Below are 22,733 nucleotides of genomic sequence, written 5' to 3' on the forward strand. Positions count from 1 at the left end.
AATTCACACATCATATCCCTTATCATGGAACCTAATCATCGAAAAGAAGACAATCTTTTTTCTGTTTATAACTAGTTAATAAAGAGAATCTCAAAAAGATATAGATTCTAAACAATTTATAGTTTGGAGTTAATCTCTGTACGAACGAAGACGAACTGCTAAAATTGAGAATAGAAAATATCTTGATTGAAGTTAAATTTTTTAGGTAAATTTGGATGATCTCTAAAAATTTAAAGAACAACGACCATAATTTAACAAAATGGTATAATATATATGTATTTCAGAGTTTAATCTTAATTAATGTATTTACCCATTTTATTATAAAATATACTGTCAATATTAATCGATACAGTTAAATTTATTTTTAATCTGAATAATTTATATATTTTTTTTTGCAAAGGTCGTTTTCAATTATTATTATCGTCAACTTGTGTTTATATATAAAAACAAAAGTGTTAACCACATACAAAAATCAGCATTTAATGCCACTCAAAAAAATCAGCATTTAATACGGGAGTAAGCCGTACATGAAATCGGTTGAGAGAGGGAGAAAGTGATTCTTTTCATCTTTTACCTGTTTTTTCTTTGTGTCACAGAGTATAGCACTTGATATATATATATATATAAATATTTATTTATTTAAAAAATTATTGAGAATATTGTATATTATATTTTGATAATAATATTGACAGACATGATGAGAATTTAAATAATATGATTTCAGTGAACTTAAAAGAATTTATATTTATAAATCAAATATATATATGTACATTTGTTAAGTAATTAAAATTTATTTTTCTGGGTATTAAATGATAATTTATAATTAAAAACTATTAAAAATAGAAACTACATAATTTTATTTCCAAAATTTAGGTTAGAAAAAGTCTACCCCACCTTCTCACCAGCCACCATTTACAAATACAACTCCTCCCACGAGGATACCAAAAGTCGTTTCGTTGTCGTGTCTTCGCTGACGTAATTAAAGGACCAACAACGGTGTCGTTTTCACTTCTTCCTATTCTCTGTCTTCTAATTATCAAATTCACGAAAGAAAAAGATTTTTCATTCTTAGTATTACTCCACTCCATTATATTACTTCTTCGTTAATGGATCTCATTCTTTTCCACTTACGTCTCCTAATTTCTTTTCTTTCCAAACCCACTTTTGTTTTTCTGCCTTCAAGAACCAGCAATATTTTCACACTTGTAAACGCCACCGTTTCGGTTCCCGGCGTTTCAGGGCAGCTCGACGATGGGCTGTGGCTTTCAAATTCAGCTGTGACCTTGTATGATTTTCACCGTTAGCGTCTTATCTTAATTGGTTCTTTGTTTTTTCAAGTTTGGAGAAGAGATATGGTTCTTGAATGGTGAAGTTCATCAGCTACGGACACTCAAGTTCTTGTGCTGCAATGAATTTATGCTGCTTTGGTGGGTTTGATTGGTGCAGGGGACAGAATGGTGGCCGTCAGAGACAAGCACAAGGTGATGGTTTTCTTCCTTTTTTTTTGGGTTCACGCCTATCATCAGTGTTGTTCATTGTTTTACTCTGATACAAAGGGCATAATTTTTAATGATATCTTCAGCAAAACGAAGCATGAGTAATGATGGTTTTTGGCTGAGCTCTTTACTTAACGTTATGGAGTTCTCTGTCTTGATGATTTCTTCAAATGATAGCTTCGTTTTTTTCCATGAAATAAAAAATGGTATTTAGCCTTCTTTTGTTTATGGGATGCTTGAGGTCCTCTAAGCAAAGGTTCTCATGGTGAGAATTAAGTGGAAAATGGACCTTAATTGGCTTCAGTTTGTTATTAAATTAACAGGATTGGCTTCCAGGGACAGTGTTGACTAATGGAGGAGGATTATTTGAAGGACTTCTTCCTTATGATTTGTATGAAAAAATCCAATAATTCTTGATCATGTTCTATAATGGGTTTCTTCTTTTTGCCTTCCTATTTGATGGGGCCATGATGCTTATGACATGTTCTTGTCCACATATTGCTTCTCAGAGTCCCATTTTTATGTCAAAGTTCTTATAAACCCCGTTTCTCAAAAATCTCCTTTCTTGAATACTGGAGTGATCTCATAGAAATCACTTCTGTCTGACTGTGAATGATTGATTACCGAGTTAACCGCAAAAGCAGTCAAATATATGCTGCCATAATCTTTTCAGTTTGGTAGTCGGGTATGCCTACCTTAGGCATTTATTATATCCATGATCTTTTGCCCGTATTTTTCATCACTCCTAATTTACTCTTTCAGCACATCATGTTAGGATATCATACAACTTGAGAAAGTTCTCACATGCCTGTGTATTTGGTGTTTTTGCATTTTCAGAAATTGCTACCAACAATGTGAGGCTCTTTTCTTATAGTTCATTAAGATCAGCAACAGGGAACTTCCATCCATCCAACAGAATTGGTGGAGGTGGTTATGGAGTTGTCTACAAGGTGAGCTGGATAGCCATTGTTCATTTAATTTTCTGTATCATAGCTGCAGCGAAGTTAGATAGATCCTCATTGAGTATTTTCTTAGCTAGTAATCACATTTATATTCGCAGGGAGTTTTAAAGAATGGAACTCAAGTAGCAATCAAGTCTCTTTCTGCAGAATCTAAACAAGGAACACGAGAATTCTTGACAGAAATCAACATGATATCAAATATTCGGCATCCAAACCTTGTTGAACTCATAGGCTGTTGCGTTGAGGGAAATAATCGGATTTTAATATACGAATATCTGGAGAACAACAGCCTTGGAAATGCTTTACTTGGTAAACCCACAAGAATGTTTAAGCTGCATTCATTTTATATAAATTATTATGAACTTCAGAAGGATAAAGTATTCTGAATCGCAACAAAATTTCCTGGTCTTATTAGTTGAGCCATTTTTTTCAATTGTTTGTGTTTTTCTTTTCTTCTTTTAACCGTTAACTATATGATTTATGATTCTTTCTCACCATGTTTGAAGAAGCTAATGCTCTAGCCTTAGGGAAGAACTAGACCTACTCAAATTCGAGAGACCAATCCTACATACACTAATAATCTTATAGTAATCTCCCTTCTTGAGGCAGGTTAAAGAGCAAGCAGTGAAAGGAAGATTCTCCCCAGAGGTGTCTGCTCGTGGAATAGAAAGAGTTTGTAGTATCAATAAGGTGTACTAGGAAAAACTGCCTTTTTCTTACTCCCCGTCTTCTTTAGATGTTTGTTGAGTATGAGCTCCTATCTTCTTCTAATCCTATTAGCCCTGTATAGGCGGTTGCAGATGTATTTTTGCATGTAAGCTCTCATCTGGTGCACATAGCACTGTCACATTTGTGTTAATTTCTATTTGCACTATCACATTTATGTTAATTTCTATTTCTTTCCTTTCATCATATGGATAGGATGGGGTGTTTAACGTGGGAGAGATTTGGCAGCTGTGTCAATTGGTTATACTCACTTTTTTTTATGGATAGGGATTTGTGTAAGTCGAGCGGGTTGTTAATGGGAGCCCAGGTTGTCAACACTCATTGTTGATATTATTGGCTTTTATAACAACTGGAAGTTTTGCTTGTCCGATACTCTGATTGGTGATCACTGTCATATATCAAGTTTATAGACACGACTTTCCAATGTGTCAAAATGCTAACGCCCTTGAATTCACCTGTTTCAGGTTCAAAAAGCAAGCATGTTTTTCTCGATTGGCCTAAGAGATCTGCTATTTGCTTGGGTACAGCTACTGGTCTTGCATTCCTTCATGAGGAAGTTGAACCTCATATCGTTCACAGAGATATTAAAGCTAGTAATATACTCCTTGACGTAAACTTTTGTCCCAAGATAGGAGATTTTGGGCTGGCAAAGCTTTTTCCAGACAACGTAACTCATGTTAGTACTCGAGTGGCAGGAACAGTGTAAGTACGAATTTTTTTTTTCTTCTTTGTCTTTGCTGTCTGTTCTTGATCTATTATACGTTGAGAGATTTTAAAAAACCATACGAAATTAGGACTTCAAAAGATTTACAGTTCACAAAGTATTATCTAGGACCTTGTTCCTTAAACCTATTTCTCAGAATCGGTATTTTTTAGCAGAGAGTGGTATTATACGCAAACGATATATCTGGTTATGATGTTATGCTGAGTACGCAATAAACAGATCCTTTCCTGGGCTGCTAACGATGTGCTCAATAAGCAACTGTGTTGTGTTCTATTTCAAGTATGCATTGTAATGGTAGTCTTATATATGCATGCAGGGGATATCTAGCCCCAGAGTACGCCCTGTTAGGACAGCTCACAAAAAAGGCAGATGTATACAGTTTTGGGGTGCTCTTGCTTGAAATAGTTAGTGGCAGTAGCAGTAGCAAGGCAGCGTTTGGAGAGGATTTACTGGTTCTTGTCGAATGGGTATCTTTCTAAACCTCCAAAAATCTTGCATCATGTATCAGTTACCTTAATATCCACCAGATGAAGATCGTATTTCAACTAATATTAGATGCTTTTTACAGGCATGGAAGCTTAGGGAAGAGGGCAGGCTCCTGGATCTTGTAGATCCAGAACTAACCAAATACCCCAAGAATGAGATTTTACGATTCATCAAGGTTGCACTCTTTTGCACCCAGGCAGCTGCACAGCAAAGACCGACCATGAAGCAAGTCCTGGAGATGCTTTCTCGAGAGGTCACCCTTAACGAGAAGCTGCTGACTGAGCCGGGTATATATCGTGGGCACTCCTCGAAGCACTTAGGTGGTGGTAGTTCAGATGAGACATCATCTTCTCAGAAAAACAAAGGCAAGCAATCGGTTGAGCCTCCTGTAAGCTCAATCCAGCTTTCAGGTTCTCAGAGTATAACGCAGATGCTTCCGAGGTGATGCATCTACTTACAGCCAATTGTTGACCATTTTTGCTGATCTTGTAAATTCTCTGCATTGTTCTGTTTTCTCTTACTCCTACATGCTCTGCTATTTTCTTGTATAAGTTGTTTTGCAATGAATGCAAATATTCATTTCGGGTTGGAAATAAAACAGTAAATGCCTCCTACTGCAGATGTATACACACTTGGTGGCCCATTCAAATGTATGAAATAGAAAGTTTCTAGTTAATAGCATCATATTTCTTGGGCTCTATGTTCAGAACATCTCTATAATTTTTTTGTTAAAATTTATTTGCATATTCACAATTAATTCAGAGGGGTCAGTCAGCTTTCCAGGCTTAGGTCTCTTGATCACAAAAATGTCTGTTTCTTCTTCTTCTTCTCCTCATCTTTCCCCTTTCAATATTATTTTTTAAGATAGCACCTCTTGTGGAATAAATTTTGTAACTGCTCTCTAATAATCTTTTTTTTTTTTTCAGCTTCAGCCAAGAACTTCTACGGAGATTCAAATAACCAATCTTTCATAAAATAAATAATCGTACGAAATATCTTATTAAATGATCGTACTATCTTCTAATTAACTTACATAAATTTTTAAAGTCTTCAACCATATTTTTTTATTAAGATTATAGTGATATTTTATGGGCTTCGATAAAAGTTCATAAATTTTTTTCTTCAAAATCTGATAATCTAAAACATAAATTAAGTACTATTTGATGGATTAATGCAATTACCTCTACTTAAGTGGTTTATATCTTCGCAGACCAATAACGGTAAGTATTAATTTGATTATATATATATAAATATACAAATTTAAAAAATAAAACTAAAAAAATTCATTTCAGGTTTCTTTTTTCCTCTTTGGTGTATTTTTAGCTTTTCTTGGAGAATTTTTTCTTAGTTTCTAATTCTATTTTAAGTTTTTCCCCATATTTCATTCTCATTATTTATTTTCTTCAATTTTACATTATTATAAATATATAATACAATTTTTTTATTTAATACAAGATTAAGTGTGACCCCGAAATCTAATCCAGGTATATATATAAAAAAATAAAAAAATAAAAAAAAAACTTAATTGGTGGGAAGAAGAAACTAAAGTATCGGACGGTTGAGATGCGTTTCCTTCAAATATCGCCACCTTTAACATGTGCCACGTATACGATGTGTCTTTCCATCATCCTTTGCTGGATGCTTGATCATAGCAATTTCGCTGAACTAAGGCGTGAGGCTTGTGGGGTCCACAACTGGTATTTTCGTAAATTTGTACAATCCCAGCACTAAAATTTCAGTAACTTCCTATAAATAGCGGCACTCACTCGAGTCCCTCGTTTGAAGCAATTGAAACCGTAGGGGGAGGGGGGACAGAGAGTCCAAATGTGTAAGGAAATGGGAAGCAACAAAGAGAGGGAATAGAGAAGGATATTCAGCCTCCGGATTTTGCAATTATCCTCTAGTTTCATACATTTGCGTGTTTGCTTTTGTTGTTAACTGTTTCCTTGGCTATTCTTCTTCTTACTTGATTCAATGAGTCGTTTAGGGTTTAAATCTATGGTTTATCAGGCGGAGACTCTTTTGGGAGAACTGGACACTGTTCCGGTTAAGGACCAGAATTTTCAGTTTCCAAACAACGAGATACGAATTCATCACTTTTCGACGCTTAGCGAACGATGTCCTCCGCTATCGGTTCTTCAAACAATTTCTTCGTTTTCGGTGTGCTGCAAGCTCGAATCTTCGTCTCCAGTTGACCAGTTTTTTTTGACGAAACTTCACGCTTCCTGCTTCCACGAGTTGAAGGTCTCAGCTAGTCGTATCGACATGATATTCCTATGTTTTTTCTTCTCGAATTCTCAGCTATTTCTTTCTTGCTTTATTTGCGGATTTTTTTTTTTTTCTGAGATAAAAGCTTTATTTGCGGATGATCGTGACATAATTATTATTTTGATTAGAGCATTAAACTGCTTCGTTCAATTGCCAAATCCAGCAGTTGACTGGCTTGATTATGTAGTGATTAAAGTAAAATTCCATAATGTGATCGACTTTGGATTTTGTAATGCAGACTGCGGTGGTATTGCTTGGAAATGAGGAGATTCACTTGGTTGCAATGCCAAGTAAGCAAAAAAAATTTCCGTGTTTTTGGTGCTTTTCCGTTCCTACAAGTCTCTACGAATCCTGCTTAAGGATGCTAAATATGCGATGTCTAGCTATTGTGTTTGATCTTGATGAAACTCTTATTGTTGCAAACACAATGAAATCATTCGAGGACCGAATTGATGCTCTCAAAGCTTGGATTTCTCGGGAGACTGATTCAGTTAGGATAAATGGAATGCAAGCTGAAATGAAGAGGTATATGGATGACCGGATGCTGTTGAAGCAATATGCTGAGAGCGATTTTGTCTTGGATAATGGTAAGATGTTCAAGGCTCAAGCAGAGGAGGTTCCTACACTATTCAATAGCCATGAGAAACTTGTCCGTCCAGTAATTAGGTTGCAAGAGAGGAATATTGTTCTCACTCGCATCAATCCAGAGGTTAGGACATTTGCTTACCTACTTATTTGCTGAAATGTTCTTTTATGACTGGATTATGCTGATTGATAACTTGATACATAGATTGATACATAATTAGTTTGTTCTGCAAAATATGCCTTGATGATGCTAATGTTTGGAGTAAATTGATTCCACCCTTTTGGAAAACAGTTGGGTGTTTTGAAATTTCTACAAAGAATACTGATTCTTTTCTCTTAGGCTAGAAGTTCACTTTGTTTAGGCTAGAGCTATGATATGTTTGTTTGTCCCTTTTATCAAGATTATTGTTATAGCAGGTGGAGTTTTTAATAAGAGACATAGTATGTCCTTCTGGGAATATGGCTAGAATTAGGGATAGATGGATACATGTTTTTGGTTCTCTGATCTTGGGTCATGACATTTATAGGTTAGAGGATTTTGGGAATATTATTGATACACCATGCTGTAAATATCTTGTATATGGATGACACTCTCTTGATGTCTTTTGATTTTATATCTACATTCTTTTTATTAAAAAAAAAAAAAAAACCTTCTGGATATGTGAGAGAGAGGACAATTTTAAAATCTTGGAAGTTTAAGATATTTTGCACATTGTTGATGAAGTCGTTGCCTGTTGGTTACATTGGCATGGCATAACTTATGTTAATGTCTTTTCTCATTAGTTTACTCTACTAGCTCTGTATTTAGGACAATGGCGTCTGATGCTAATGAATTAGTTGGGTTTTGTGGTATTTGTACATTTTTTGGTGAATGTGGTGTTAATTTATTAATATCTTTTGATAACAATGTCCTGTTCTAAAAATTTTTTAGTATTGTTTTTTGTTGATTATGAGTTAATTCCTATTAAGTTTTTAATGGACCGTCTTGGTTGTCACATACTACTGTTAACTAAAGGATAATGTGCTGTTTAGGTCATGGATAGTCTCACAGGTGATTTCTTGTGACTCTCAGACAAGCTAGTTCTCGTCGATAAATGATATTTACATTTGTACGTTATTAACAAATGAATACGTTTGTCTAACATGGAATTACTGATGTAGATATTGATTCTAGACGTTGATTCTAGATGTGCAAACCTTAGGATATTGCTGGTCTAATAAAGGCTAGTGAGGAACAAGTCTACAGTGTTTAATCTGTTTAATGTGTTGTGTAGAATATGCTGAACTGATATTCTTCAATAGGACACAAAATTTGTGGATAAGTTTTTCATCTACCTACATCCACAGTGAACTGGAATTTCTTTCCCACAAATTTACTCTCTCTATTTCTTATGCAGATTCGTGATACCAGTGTGCTTGTAAGATTACGACCAGCATGGGAAGATTTGAGAAGTTATTTAACTGCAAAAGGTCGGAAAAGATTTGAGGTTTATGTTTGCACCATGGCAGAAAGGGATTATGCATTAGAAATGTGGCGGCTTCTTGATCCAGAGGCGCACCTAATAGGTTCAAAGCAACTGTTGGATCGTGTTATCTGTGTTAAATCAGGCAAGTGCTCCATAGCTTTGATGAATCATCTTACTGGGACTAGTAACTACATAGTCATCATGCAATTAATTTTACAAAGTATGAATACGTTAATTGGCTTTTTTTTTTTTGTTTGGTGATATAAGTTCATATAGCTTTCAGTCTTAACTGGCTTTAAGTCATTGTGCTTTAAGGTCTTTGATTGTTTGGATTGTTTGACTTATTTTTCAGACTTGTAGATTTGAAAATATGTGAAGTGTTTAGTAAAATTATTTGAATAACAAAAAATGAAAACTAGTTGTTCGTATAATTAAAAAAATTCTCTGTGTTTTTGCTCCTTGAATATTTAAAAATAAATTCAAATAAATTTATCAACTTAAGAATTTTAGTTTTCTTACTGTTAAATTTTACTGTTCAGAAATTAGTTAAACTTTGTATAAAGTAATTATTCTTATTCTAAAAGAGATAATTATTAATATCAAACAAAAGGTAATTTCTTCATGAATTTTTAATAATTACATAACAACATCCAATGAAATGTATAACATCTTCAAAAACATTAGTATGTCGTAAATAATAAAATTTTTTGTTGGGAGAGGAGATGCAATAGATGGTAAGATTGGAAGGAACATCAGGAAGAGATATATTGAAGAAGAGGTAGGCATAAGGAGATCCAAACTTTTATTGGGTGAGAGTTAGAATTTAGTTTCGGCGAGAAGTATATTCGTAGGAAAATATGTTTAACTGGAATTAAAGCTACCTGCCAAAAGCTCCTTGGTATTAGGAGCTTCTTTCATTGAGTTAAAAGCTTTTGAGCTTTCAGCACTTCTTGTGCCTTGATAAACACTTCGTAGCCCTTTTTTAGACAAAATAAGCCTTGAGCACTTTTGACTAAAAAAAAAACAAACTGAACACCCTCTATATTTTCTTGTGCCCAACTTTTTTGGCGTTTTTCCTTTCTCTTTTGTTTGTTCTGTTTGGAAAAATGGTTTAATTAATTATACTTCTTCTGTGGTTGGCTAATTAAGTGTGCTATTGTCTTTGTAGAATATTATTTTGTTGATGCTCGTAGTAAGGACTTGGCTTTACCTTATACAAAAAATTGTTTAATTCATTTAGTTGTTCCCAATCTACAGGCTTGAGAAAATCTTTGCTCAACGTCTTCCAAGATGGAATCTGCCATCCAAAGATGGCAATGGTAATTGATGATCGTTCAAAGGTTTGGGAAGATAAGGACCAACCCCGTGTTCATGTTGTTCCTCCATTCACTCCATATTATGCTCCACAGGCAGAGGTAGAAAATAATCCCATTTAGTAAGAAATATTCTTTTATTTTCTTTTCTAAGTTGGCTAGTTTCTTGATATTGTTTTCCCCCTCATTATCAGACAGCAAATGCTGTTCCAGTCCTCTGTGTAGCAAGAAATGTTGCATGCAATGTCAGAGGTTACTTTTTCAAGTGAGAAATGTTAACTTATAAATTTTTTTTTATATAAATATTTATTCTAAAAATTAGTTTCTGATATCACTTCATTATATGCAATTTCTTCTCTAGAGAGTTTGATGAGAATTTAATTCGGAGAGTAAATGATGTCTTCTATGAAGATGAAGTGGTACATTTACCTGATGCTCCTGATGTGAGCAATTATTTGTTGACAGAGGTAATGTAACAGAGATATGTGACTTCTGGTTATTAATCAGGATTTTTCAAGAGTGTTTGGTAACCTGCTATTGATTGCAGGATGCTGTGTTTGTACCGAATGGCAATACTAATGTTCCCATCAGTGAAGGAATAAGTGGAGCTGAAGTTGGAAGGAGACTAAACCAACCAGTAAGTAGAAAAAAATAATTATTGGGTGGAAGGGGATTTGAAGACTTAATTGGTTTTTGAAGAATTAGTATCTCAAGGTTCTCAACTAATTGGGCTAAAGCCTTTTGTTAAACAACATACTATTAATTGCATAAGAACTTGACACGTATTCTTCACTTGATAATTGCTTATATTTTTCAGGAAGAGAAGCCTGTTGCAGACTCTTCAGTGCATTCAATAAATAATAGTTCTGAATTGAGATCTGAAGCATCTCAGGTACCTGTTGCAGTTCCAAGTGTCATGGCATCCACATCTGCAACAGTACTTCCGCCTTCTAATAGTATGGGCTTTATCTTGATATAAAGTTTTGCCATTTTCTTAATTTGGTGTTCTTGGTTTTTGTGTTAATATATATGTCTTGAACTTTATTCTCATAGTTTGTCTTCAACGATGTTTTAGAACCTAGTTTGCTTGGAGCTCCTGTGAGACGGGATAGCCACTCTTCTGATGCTGGAAGACTCCAAACAGGAAAGCCTAGTTTAGATTTAAGGAATCAGAATGCTGGCCAACCTCCTCTCCTATCAAGAATACCCACACAATTGTTGTCCCCAGTACAGCTGCAAGGGGGTTGGTTAGTTGAAGAAGAGAACAGCAGGGCACATTTAAATAGTCAGCCTTCTGGAATTGCAGAAGAATCTGATTTATTGAGATCTGACAAGCCACGTGCTCATCATAGCCCCTTTTCTCATTGTGTGACAGCTTCAATCCCCATTGGCATGGTTTCGCATGCGTCCCAAGTGAAGAATGAAGAGGTTTGTTTTACATATTTCTGGCTTTCTTTCTCAGGAAACATATGCTAGTTTTGACATTCAATGTACAGCTGTTTCTGCTGGTTTACAAAATCTAGTTTTCTGCTCTTTTGCAGGCATTTGCTGGAAATGACTTGCAAAAGCCAAATTTTCCAGCCGCAAGCCAGCTGACAGGTATGTGAATACATCAGCGGTACACAAGGTGGTTCAGTTGTAAGAGATTTAGAAGTTTGTTGCTCTGTGTAATTTTCTTTCTGGAATTTCTTGTTACTAATGAAAGGTAATGTTTGGTAAAGCATTATAGGCCAGGCCTTATTTGAAGGACATCGGTCACTTTGCACATATATCTACAAATAGGGAGCGATCTCATTGTCCAAGACATTATATTCAGCAGCTATATACTTCAACTATAAACCTATTATCATGAAGGTCCTAATCCTGTTGACATGGTTTCTGTCCTTGCTAAATTAGCATATTGAAGAAAGAGCTCTTTGATAATGAAATTGCCAAGAATACCCTGCCATGACTGGTGTTACTATATGCTTATGCCAAAATACATCTTTCACCTTTCTCCTTTTTCTTGCCTTAAGTACGGTAGAAAGAGTTTGTTGCTGATACTGTTGCTGTTTGTGTGGACACTTCATTGTTTCTATCTCAGAATAACCAGTCGCACCTCCATGAATCTTTCTTATCTATAACTAGCTATTTCCTTTAGAAATAAGTTGGATGGACATTAAACTTTCTTTGATCTCTTTTGCACCTTCTAATTTCCAAAACCTTTTACCATCCCTGTTTTAGTGTTCTATGGCCTTCCTGAACTGTACTTGGACTTTGAGCACAGACCTTGTGGGGTGGGCGGGATGGGGCAAGTGAATCTTCAAATAGCTTTTATAGCCGTTTCTTGATTAATCACTCTTGAAATTGACTATATTGATTTATGATATTGAGCTAATCACATTATATTTGTCTATGATTCATGTGGACATTTTATTTTAAAAAAAATGATTTATGTGGACATGCTGTAAAATGTCAAGTTATGCACCTCATATTTTGGTGCTTAATGGATGGTTGAAATATTTTCAGAGTCTGGCAAATATCAGAATCATGTATCTTCAAATAGCAGAGAAAATCAAATCGAAGGTGGAAAACTGACTTTGCCCCACTTATCTGTTAGTGTTTTGCAAGAAATTGGAAGGAGATGCAGCTCAAAGGTACAAACTGGCTGACGGCATGGGGACACTCACTTCACATTGTTTTTTGGGTTCACTATACTTTTTCTCCTATGCAGGTTGAGTTTAGGCCTGTTGTAAGCACCAGTAAGGATTTGCAGTTTTCTGTTGAGGTAAGTGGAAGTTGTTCTTCATTTCCTTTTTTTTTTTGGAACTTCGGTTTGCATTTGGATCCTGACTTTGTGTAACTAGCAAATGTAACATGCATAAGGAGAGCTAGAGCTCACAATTCAACACAAAATAAGCTTGTAATTGGCCATGATATGATTCTTTATGATGGAAAAGGAAAGTGTATATATTTTTTAATTATTAAAACATATGGAATTGGATCTATTTATGTAGGACTCTGCTATGGTATGGTATCCCATAAATCATGGGATTCCAAAATAAGATTTCTTTTTATTGGGCTGTACAACTCTATAAATATGTATAGAATAACTTGTAATATTCCATAAGAAATACAAATTTCTTCACATGGTATAGGAGTTTTAGGAAAAATCCTAGTTTCTCTTCGCTAAACCTAAACTGACCTTTTTTTTGTTGGAATCAAAACATAACCCTAAAACTCAGAGAACCGGCCTTCATAGCCAGCATCCTCCCAAGTTCTGACCTTCATTTCCGCATGCCAGCAGCCGCACTCAGTAGAACAGCAGCTGCATCCTGTCAAAACAGCAGCCAGCCCTAGCCAGAAAAATAACTGCTCCCTGCCAGAAACTAGCTCCATCCAGCTGTGCACTTCCACCTGCAGCAGCTGCGTCCAGCCAGAACAGCAGCCGCATCCAGCCAGAACAGCAGCCGCATCCAGCCAGAACGGCAGCCACGCGCAGCCAGAACAACAGCCGCACACAGCCAGACACTAGCTGCGTCAACCCCTAAGTGTCCACCTGCAGCAGCCACACACCTCTATCTGCAGCAGCTGCATGACCAGCCAGGACAGCTGCGTGCATCTGCATGCAGCAGCCACATGACCAACGCCTTTCAGCCAGGATAGCCGCATGCCTCTGCCTACCTTAGCCCTGCAGTCACTGGGGCTTACCTCAAGCTGCAGTGCACTGCCTACTTGGCCTTTCACCAGCCTTAATTGCTAGTAGTGTGAAGTTGTGCAATTTTTTCTTTCTTTTCAATCAGCCTTCATTATTGGAGCTTCTTTTGCCACATAAAGTTACCTAGAAGATGTCATAAATTACATAAACCAACCACCCTGCTCAAATTGAGGAGATTGTTAAGTCCCAACAATAAGGGAATTGCAAACCATTCAGGCAGCATATAGACTAGATGGAAGTTACTACCTGAAATGGTCCCAACTTGTTTGGACTGCACTAAAAGGAAAAAGAAAATCAATTAACTCACAAGCACTGGACCAAAACCAAGAGATCCTTGGTTTGAAGCATGGGAAGAAGAAGACTCCATGATTATGACCTTGTTATGGAACTTCATGATACCTGAGATTTGTGACACGTGCATGTTCTTGATTACTTGGAAGGACATTTTGGAACTAACTTCATCAACCCTATTCAAAGGCTAGATATGTTGCCAAGTATATGAGGTTAAAATAAAGACAAAAGCTGCAAAACAAGGTAATAGAACTGTTATAGAATATGTCAATTAGCTGAAAGCTCTATAACAAGAACTTGACCAACAAGGTGTTAAAAACTAAATATTTTGAATATGTTGCTATCCTCAAGGAATTCATTGAACAAGACAGCTATGATTTTCTGCATGAATTCATTCCTGAGTTTGACCAAGTATCCAGACACTTGTAAACCTGAGGTTCCATTTTTTAATGAGGTGGTAGCTTTAATTCATAGTAAAGAAAGTAGAAGAGGCCTGATGCTTGAGACCTGTAATATTGATAGCTCTTCTATAATAATTATCAACAAAAATAATGCCACTAACAGAGCACTAACCTTAGACCATGAGAAATCTGGTGAAGCAATAATTCATAATTGTGACAGCCAATACTGTACCTATTGCAAGAAAGCACACCACATCGGGAACTATCTTAGAAGTTGAATAAAAAATCTCCAAGTCAGGAGACAGAAGGGAGAACAACAAAGAAACAAAACACAGCCAGAGGATGCAAAAGCACAGTAACAGGAGTATTGAATGGTGAAGAAATTGAGAGGGTGAGATCCCTTATCAGCAGTCTAAACAAGCCTACAGGTACTTGTTCATTGGCTTGTTAATTAAGTTTTCATTTTCTATTGGTTTAAATGTCTCTTGTACAACCTTGTTATGGACTCAGGAGCCACCAATCATAGACCAGTTCCTTTAACAATTTCTCTACCTATTTCCTATGCCCAAGCAACAAAAAATTGCCACAGCCGGTGGCTTCTTAACCACTTTAGAAGAAAAAGGAGATTTCCAATTCCTTTCATCTCTAACGCTAAAAAATGTCCTAATGTCCCTAAGTTGTCCATAAGGATTCAGGAAGATGATTGGACTTGGTAGAGGACCGGATGACGTCAACCTTGGCACAGCAAATAAATCAAGTGTTCTCAAGGACAAGTTTTCTTATTCTTTTATTTTTGACCCCTTTTCATTCAATAAGGAGAAAGTTTGACTCTATCATCCAATAGTTACATCCGTTATTTAGAGTTCTTAGAATTTTGTTTGTCTTTAGTTAAAAGTTTAGACGGTGAAAATTCAATTGTGAAATATGTAAACTATCTAAACATAAATGTGTACCCTTTTCAGTTGTTAATAACTATTTATTTTTATTTGATTCATAATGAGATTTAGGGGCCCTCCACCTTTGGGGCAAGATAGTTTGTACATTTTATTGATGACTGTACATGTGTTATTTGGTTGTTTTTTTAAAACATAAATTTTAAGTCGGCATTGTCCTCCTAAATGTTTACTCTATGATTAAAAATTAATTTGGTGCTACCATAAAAATGATTTAGGACAGAAAATGCTCAAATCTGTTCCAATCAAACTCTAATCCGATTTCTCAAATAGAAGGTATGGTTCATGAGTTCTCATGTGTCTACACCCCACAACAAAATAGGGTTACAGAAATGAAAAATGACCATTTTCTTGAAACTATTGGGCCTTTTCTGTTTCAAACAAATGTAATTAAAATTTTTTGGGGGAAGGTGTAATTGTAGCCATATATATCATCAACCAATTACTTTCTAGAGTTTTTGGATTCAAGAGCCCTAACCTGTAAACAACAAACCATCTTGTCCTTGAGATATTCGGGTGTGTTGTCTTTGTCCATGTTCATGGTCCCACTCGAAGAAAATTAGATCCTATGGCTTTGAAGTATATTTTTTTCTGGTACTCTTCAACTCATAAAGGTTATAAATCTTTTCATCCTCCCTCAAAAAGATTTTATGTCATGGTGGATGTCATGTTCCTTGAGTATGAGTCCTACTTTCATCAGCCTTATCTTCAAGGGAAGAGTTCAATAGAGGAAGATAGAGGTCTTGTCTTTGAATTGCTAGCATTACTCGTGTTTAATTATGAGTCTTGTTCCCCAGAACTCAATTCGATGTCTAAAAATCCCTTAAACCAATATCTGATATTGTTTACAAGAATGTAAGATTTGACAAATGTAACGTGTTCTTAAGGAAGAAGGTAATAACTCCAGAATTTGTGCTAGTCCTTGTATCTAATCCGAATCCTCAGAATGAGGTAACAAATTTTGCACCTCCATTGCAAGATAGCTGTGAAGTTTGTGTGAGTAGCCTTGAACATGATTTTCTTATAGCTTTTAGGAAAGGGACCAGAGAATTCCCCAAAAAACCTCTATATCCATTCTTAAATTTCGTGTCCTTTAAGAAGTTTTCACCATTCCATAAGGCCTTCCTTGTTACCTTTAGCATCATAACTGTTCCCACTATTCTGTCCAAGGTATTATCTAATGATAAATAGAAGAAAGCTATAATATGGATATGGAAGCTTGAACAAAAACTGGGAGCTAGTGAAATTACTGGCGGATAAAAAAATGGATGGCTATAAATGGGTATTTATAGTAAAGTACGAAGCAGATGGATCAATAGAAAGATAGAAGGCAAGGCTGGTGGCAAAAAACCTATACTCAAACTGATGGAATTAACTATCTCCTTATATTTGCTTCAATTACAAAGATGAATACGATAAGAATTGGGAATTGTAGCAGTTTGATGTCAAGATGCACTTCAACATAGAGATTTAGAGGAAGATATATATATATATATATATATGGATATTCTACCGGGTTATGAAGAGAATTTGGCTAGTCATAGTGTGCGTAAACTTAAGGTGGTCTTCTATGGACGTAAGCAATTACTACAAGTATGGTTTGGCAGATTTGCAAGAGTCATGATAGTCATGGAAGACAAGCAGAACCAAGGAGATTAAATGTTGTTCATTGAGCAATTATATTCAGGGAAAGTTACAGCTTTTTTAATCTACATGGACAACATAGCAATAACAGGAGATGATGATGCAGAGAGACAATAACTAAATCAGTGCGTAGACAAAGAATTCGAGATAAAAATACTGGGATTGTTAAAATACTTTCTTGGCTGAGGTAGCTTACTCGAAACAGGATATATTAATCTCTTAGCAGAAGTAAGCAAGATAGCATGTAGACCAGCCAGTACTCCAAAGATCCAAATCTTAAGTTGGAAAAAGTAGAAGAAGAAACATAGAAACATATCAACCCCTGCTGGGAAAACATGTTTATTTGTCTCACATACCACCAGATATAGCCAATGTAATAAGTGTGCTTAGTCATGGTTTAAGAGAAGTCCACTTACAGGTAGCTTGCCAAGTGTTGTAGTACCTTAAGGACACACTAGGTAAAGATATTCTCTTTAAAAGAAATGGATGTCTAATTATTAAAGCATACAGAGATGTCAATTATGCAGGATGAATCATTGAATCAACCTCTGGAGATAGTACTTTTTCTTGTGGTAATTTAGTAGATTGATGAAGTAAAAAGTAGAACGTTGTAGTATGATCAAGTGCGGAACCAGAATTCCAGGCAATTGCCCACACACACTCTATTATTGATAAACATCGTCCTAGAAGATCTGAAGATTAAATGAGGTACACCAATAAGACTCCATTGTGATAATAAGTTTGCTATCAGCATAACCCACAATCCAGTACATCATAAGAATTGATCAAAGCATATCAGTCAACAGAAACTTCTCAAAGAAAAATGGAGAGTTGAATGATTGTAACCCAGTTATGCCCTCCCATGATGAGTTGGCCGATGTGCTTATTGAAGGAATCGGTAGTCCAGTGTTTCAGAACATTGTTACCACGTTGGGAATGGAGTACGCTTATTCACCAGCTGGAGGGGGTGTTTTGGGAAAGGAAAATGTATCTATTTTTTCTTTTCTTTGTAATATATAGAATCAGACTGGTTCAATAAATCATGGGATTCCAAAATAATTAGGTTTCCTTTTATGTAGGTATGACAAATCTGTAAATAGGTGTGTGATTACTTGTAATATTCACTAAAAATTACAAATTTCTTTGCAGCTTATGAGGTTTCTTCTCCTTTCTGCTTCTATATTGCTTATAATATCTGGCACAATTTAATTGTCTTGGACCAGAAATTCATGTTGTTGAATTATTTGGTTCAGGTTTTGTTCACTGGTGAGAAGATTGGTGTTGGAATGGGTAAGACAAGGAAGGACGCTCAACAGCAAGCAGCCGAGAATGCCCTTCAATACTTGGCAGGTGAGATTCTCATCTAGGATATTCTCCTTGTATAATATAGTGGATTGTGATTGGAGAGAGTATATGGATTTGTCGTGGCTAAGTTGGAGTTACTTTGATAAGGAAAATGGAAAAGTGAGGGGATGGATCTTTTGGAAGAATGGAAAAGTAGGTCAGAAAAATAAGACAAAAATAAAAGATTGATTTCTTAATTTCTTCGTCCAAACAGATTATAATCCATATGCATATTGGCCAATAAGGACTTGATATTGCATACACTAATTCAGTTGCATCGAAAGCTTTATATTTTCTCGAAATTTACGCTTGTTCTTTGATTCCATGGCTAACATCTAAGAAAGGTTTGACTAATATGTTCACCATGCATGCTTTCCAGAAAAATATGTAGAATACATAGCACCCCTTTCTGGAGCTGCAGATAAAGATTTCAATAAGCTGTCTCATAGAAATGAAAATGGATTTCTGTGGGAACCTGTCAACTCTGGATCAAATGAAGGGCTAAGAGAAGATGGATCAGCAAAAGAAGGCACTCATGAGGTGGGAATTTCTAATGATGCTCTCAGTACTTGATTTGATTTCTTTGGTCAAACATAGGTGATGCTTGGATAAAGGGTATGTGGGCAAGATATTCTGGAGGAGATGTAGTGTTATCTGGAGAGAAACCACTCCTCTTTGGATTTTGCATTGCACCAAGGTGTGAGAGCTAAATCATTGAAAGGGGAATGAGCTTGGCTTCATGTCTGCTACTGCTGTGCCTTAACCAGGCTACATTTATTTCTATCATGAAAGGTAAGGGCTTGGTGGTCAGTCCCTCATTTGACCCATTATCCAAGTAGTCCCATGTAGTATTTCAGCTACATTTGATTCTCGTCCTTAAATTAATCATTTGAAGCATAATATTTAATCACTGGGGATTCTTTTTTTGCTTATCTTAGAATTATCTTTCATCACTTTCTTTTTTATTTTTCAAAATTTTTTGACGCTGAGATTTGCAAAATTTTGTTCGTGTTTCTTTATTCTATTAGGAAAAGTAAGGGCTTGGTGGTCAGTCACTCATTTCTAACCCCATTATACAAGTTCCTCCCCATGTAGTATTCAGCTACATTTTATTCTTGTTGGTATAATAATTATTTGAAGCATAATATTTAATCAATGGGGATTATTTTGTTGTTTAATGTTTTTGTACTCAGAGTTATTTTTTGTCACTTCTTTTCCTTTGTTCAAAATTTTTTAATGCGGAGGTTTGAAAAAGTTCACTCAGTGTTTCTTTATTTCTGTTACGAAAGGTAAGGGCTCGATGGTCAGTCTCTCATCTCTGCCATTATCCAATTACTCCGATGTAGTATTTCAGCTACGTTCTATTATTGTCCATAGAGTGATCATTTGAAGCATAATATTTAATCACTGGGGATTTTTTTCTTGCTTCATATTTTTGTAGTCTTAGGGTTATTTTTCATCTTCTTCTTTTTTTATTTTTAAGGATTATTTAATGCAAAACTTTAACGCAGTGTTTCTTTGGCTTTTTATGGCAAAAAATTCATAATCTGTATGAAGATGTTTCATTTTTTAGACGGATCATTTTTAACCTTGGAGCAATATTTGTGAACTCGCGAAGTTGGCTTTTAACTGCTCTTCACAATAACTATAATCTTATAGCTCTGGGAAAAACCATAGAAATTTCATGCTTCTTATACATAAATTCAAGATTCTCTTGATTTAATGTGTCCTCTATATTGGAAATGATTTTTAGCTGGAGTAGAAATTCGGAGTATGTCCAGCAGCTTGGTGAATCAGCAAGGACAGAAGCATCAAAATTCCCCAAGGTAACATTACAAACTTTTTCTTTTTATCAAGAAATTTTTATTTATGCGCCAAGTAGGGAATACTGGGCATGCTGGAAGTTATGCTGCCTTTGCATATTGCTCAATTTGATTTCAAGGAGCCGATCTCTGAGTCATTTCATTGTCCCAATTTTCAACCCAGTATCTTTACAGTTTAATTAATGAGTTGCTTTTTAGACATATTTTACCCATCCCTTTTGCACATTGGTTCACTGATTCACAAAGGTCCTCTTTGGTTAAGTTTACATTCTAGTCCTTTTACTTGTACCCTTTTTCCTCAAAAAAATTATAGCATAATTTTATATGTTTGAACTACTCCACCTCCATCTTAAATTTCTTAGGGATGAGATCTTGAGAAATATGCATCACAAACAAGGTAGAGGTGGGAGCGAGGTACAACATTAAATGGGTAAACTGCAAATTTTGGATACATGATTGAAATTTGTGGGAACATGCGAAAACATTACTACATTCTGGGTACATACAAAATATGTATTGTCTTGTACACAATTTAAATAACATAACAAAAACATGACCCTGATGTATGGTCCTTAAACAAACTTTTAACTCAAAATGTTCAAGATTATAATACATTAAAACATTACTACCTTTTGGGTACATCCAAAAACATGATTTATCTTGTACAAAATTTAAATAACTAACTATAACATAACTCTGATGTCCAAGATTAACAACCCAACACAAATCGAAACAAAGAAAATTTGTTACGTTGACAATTTTGCCCTTCATGCGTGTTTAGAAATATGATTGCTGTTCTCTACTCATTTAGCAAGACAAATTCAAGCAATTGAGTTATGTATTTGTTTGCCTCTTTCAATGAAGCTTGGTTGTTTTTCTTTACAAGAATAAGGTCAAGGTTAGTTTACTGCATATAGATTTGGGTTAATAATTGATAGTTGTTGTGGGGTTGGTGATTTGAGTAAATGAGTGTAGCTATTGCTTCAATTGGATGAAATGGGTGCAAGTGTTTGTATGTAGACTAGCGACAACGGGAAGCGAGGTTAGAAAGCCCTTCGTTGGGCTGTCCTTGATACTCACCCCTGCAATATGGAGAGAGGAGGGATGGAAAATATGAGGCAGGCCTGCCTGTCTGAGGCACCAAGGGAAAAATATGAATTTTTTTTTTTCCTGAAAGGGGAAGAAAGGAATTAGAGTATAATGGAATAAGGGTTAAAATGTAAAATTCGAAATGTGTTGACTTTTGCTCATCTTGGATTGAAATGTTAAATTGATGTCAATTTGAGCTTTTAAGAGTTGAGATGCGTGTCTTTTGGGGATTGCATGAATTTTATATTGTCTAGTCATTTGAATGCTCTTATTGAGGACATGTGTAAGTTCAGTTTTAGTTGAACTCCACCAAAGGAAAAGATAATCTTCTTGCTGATTGGAATTTGTAGAGATGGTTGTCTTTTGTTTCTTATTCGAGTTTTTTCTGGACAGGTTCTAGATTGACACAATTTATTACAAGCAAGTGGTGAAAAAAGGAAGAACTGTCACACGGGACAAAGTCCATCATCCTCACAGCAATAGAAGAATGGGCATCCTGTTTCATGAAATACTACTGAATCTTAAATGGCGAATCTTTAGTAAATGTCTTGGACCCAAATTTGGTGTCTCGTTGAGGCAGAGATTCTTGTCTCTCCTGGCAACTTGGAGGTAGAGAAAGTGCTGTGCTTCAGATGCTGCTCCGAAAGATGGGCCAAAACTCCCCTTCCCCTGCCTACTTTTAGTTGATGTATAATAACATGTAATTGCTACCTTACCAACTTCACCAATTAAATTGTCTCAGTTTCTGGGAATCAGTATTTGGACTTGCTGCATTTCTTAGTTTCAAGCAGATGAGGAATCTAGTACACCAAGAGTACATTGGTACACCTTTGTGTCACCACAAGAGTAAATTGACAGAATGTTGGTGCTCTTGTGAGGACGTAGACAATAATACGTTTGTTCAGGTAGGTCTAGTAGTTTAGGAAACTAGGCCTGGGAGGCAGGGGATTGTTTTTTCCTTTAAACCCAGAATGCTGACTGTGCTTGTAGATCTCTATCATGAAGTAGGTTTTGGCATTTGATCGGAAACTTTTATGGTGAAACAAACCTTTGTGTGGTTTTGGATGTTGGTTTTCACGCTTTTGGATCCCCAGAAACCCGAGGTAACTTAAACTTAATCAACACGGAAACTGGTGCCAGCACCCTTGCTGTGCTTCTTTGCAAATTTGCGGTATGTTGTCTGGCTTCAGTTTCAGCTGTGCTGTTCGCAAAATGCTGTTAGGTTAGCCAGGAGAGAGGGCCATGTGCAAGTGACTTTTAGAATAATAAATTCAAACACAAACTTGAACTCAAGATGGAAAAGCTACCAACATCTTAATGATGCATTATCTTTTATTCTTGCTGTCCCAAATTTCAGTTAGCCCTTGACGTACGTCGCAGGCTTGAAATTGGTAAACGAAATAGTTTATTTAGGCGCCAGCTTTAGTATATCAAATAAAACCATGTGTCTTTGACCTAGATAATT

At 35.8% G+C, this 22,733-nt stretch overlaps 2 protein-coding genes across 5 annotated transcripts; both read left to right on the forward strand.

Annotated features, from left to right (window-relative positions):
• The first annotated feature begins 1,066 nt into the window (after positions 1 to 1,066).
• LOC110807720 (Protein kinase superfamily protein) lies at positions 1,067 to 5,445 on the forward strand. 2 transcript variants are annotated; one of them, XM_088209813.1, is made up of 7 exons: positions 1,067 to 1,481; positions 2,334 to 2,446; positions 2,557 to 2,767; positions 3,649 to 3,886; positions 4,225 to 4,375; positions 4,477 to 4,835; positions 5,321 to 5,445. In XM_088209813.1, exons 1-7 carry the CDS (start codon positions 1,364 to 1,366, stop codon positions 5,352 to 5,354), a joined length of 1,224 nt encoding a protein of 407 aa, XP_088065939.1. In that variant the 5' UTR covers positions 1,067 to 1,363; the 3' UTR covers positions 5,355 to 5,445. The 2 variants fall into 2 exon arrangements, with proteins under 2 accessions (XP_088065939.1, XP_021888618.1); XM_022032926.2 differs by lacking the exon at positions 5,321 to 5,445 and having other exon boundaries at positions 1,068 to 1,481; positions 4,477 to 5,151.
• Positions 5,446 to 6,167: 722 nt separating this feature from the next.
• On the forward strand, positions 6,168 to 22,333 carry CPL2 (carboxyl-terminal domain (ctd) phosphatase-like 2). Of its 3 annotated transcripts, none has more exons than XM_088210203.1 (16): positions 6,168 to 6,638; positions 6,901 to 7,371; positions 8,645 to 8,855; positions 9,971 to 10,128; positions 10,221 to 10,291; positions 10,388 to 10,493; positions 10,574 to 10,663; positions 10,844 to 10,982; positions 11,102 to 11,454; positions 11,568 to 11,625; positions 12,535 to 12,662; positions 12,740 to 12,793; positions 18,266 to 18,362; positions 18,736 to 19,148; positions 20,110 to 20,182; positions 21,662 to 22,333. In XM_088210203.1, the coding sequence occupies exons 1-14, from the start codon at positions 6,369 to 6,371 to the stop codon at positions 18,927 to 18,929; spliced, it is 2,400 nt and encodes a 799-aa protein (XP_088066329.1). In that variant the 5' UTR covers positions 6,168 to 6,368; the 3' UTR covers positions 18,930 to 19,148; positions 20,110 to 20,182; positions 21,662 to 22,333. The 3 variants fall into 3 exon arrangements, with proteins under 3 accessions (XP_088066329.1, XP_088066330.1, XP_088066332.1); XM_088210204.1 differs by having other exon boundaries at positions 18,736 to 18,896; XM_088210206.1 differs by lacking the exons at positions 18,736 to 19,148; positions 20,110 to 20,182; positions 21,662 to 22,333 and having other exon boundaries at positions 12,626 to 12,662.
• The last annotated feature ends 400 nt before the right edge of the window (positions 22,334 to 22,733 follow it).

This window comes from Carica papaya, chromosome 8 (assembly GCF_054855325.1).
Source record: "Carica papaya isolate Zhongbai chromosome 8, ASM5485532v1, whole genome shotgun sequence".
In the NCBI taxonomy this organism is placed as follows: Eukaryota; Viridiplantae; Streptophyta; class Magnoliopsida; order Brassicales; family Caricaceae; genus Carica; species Carica papaya.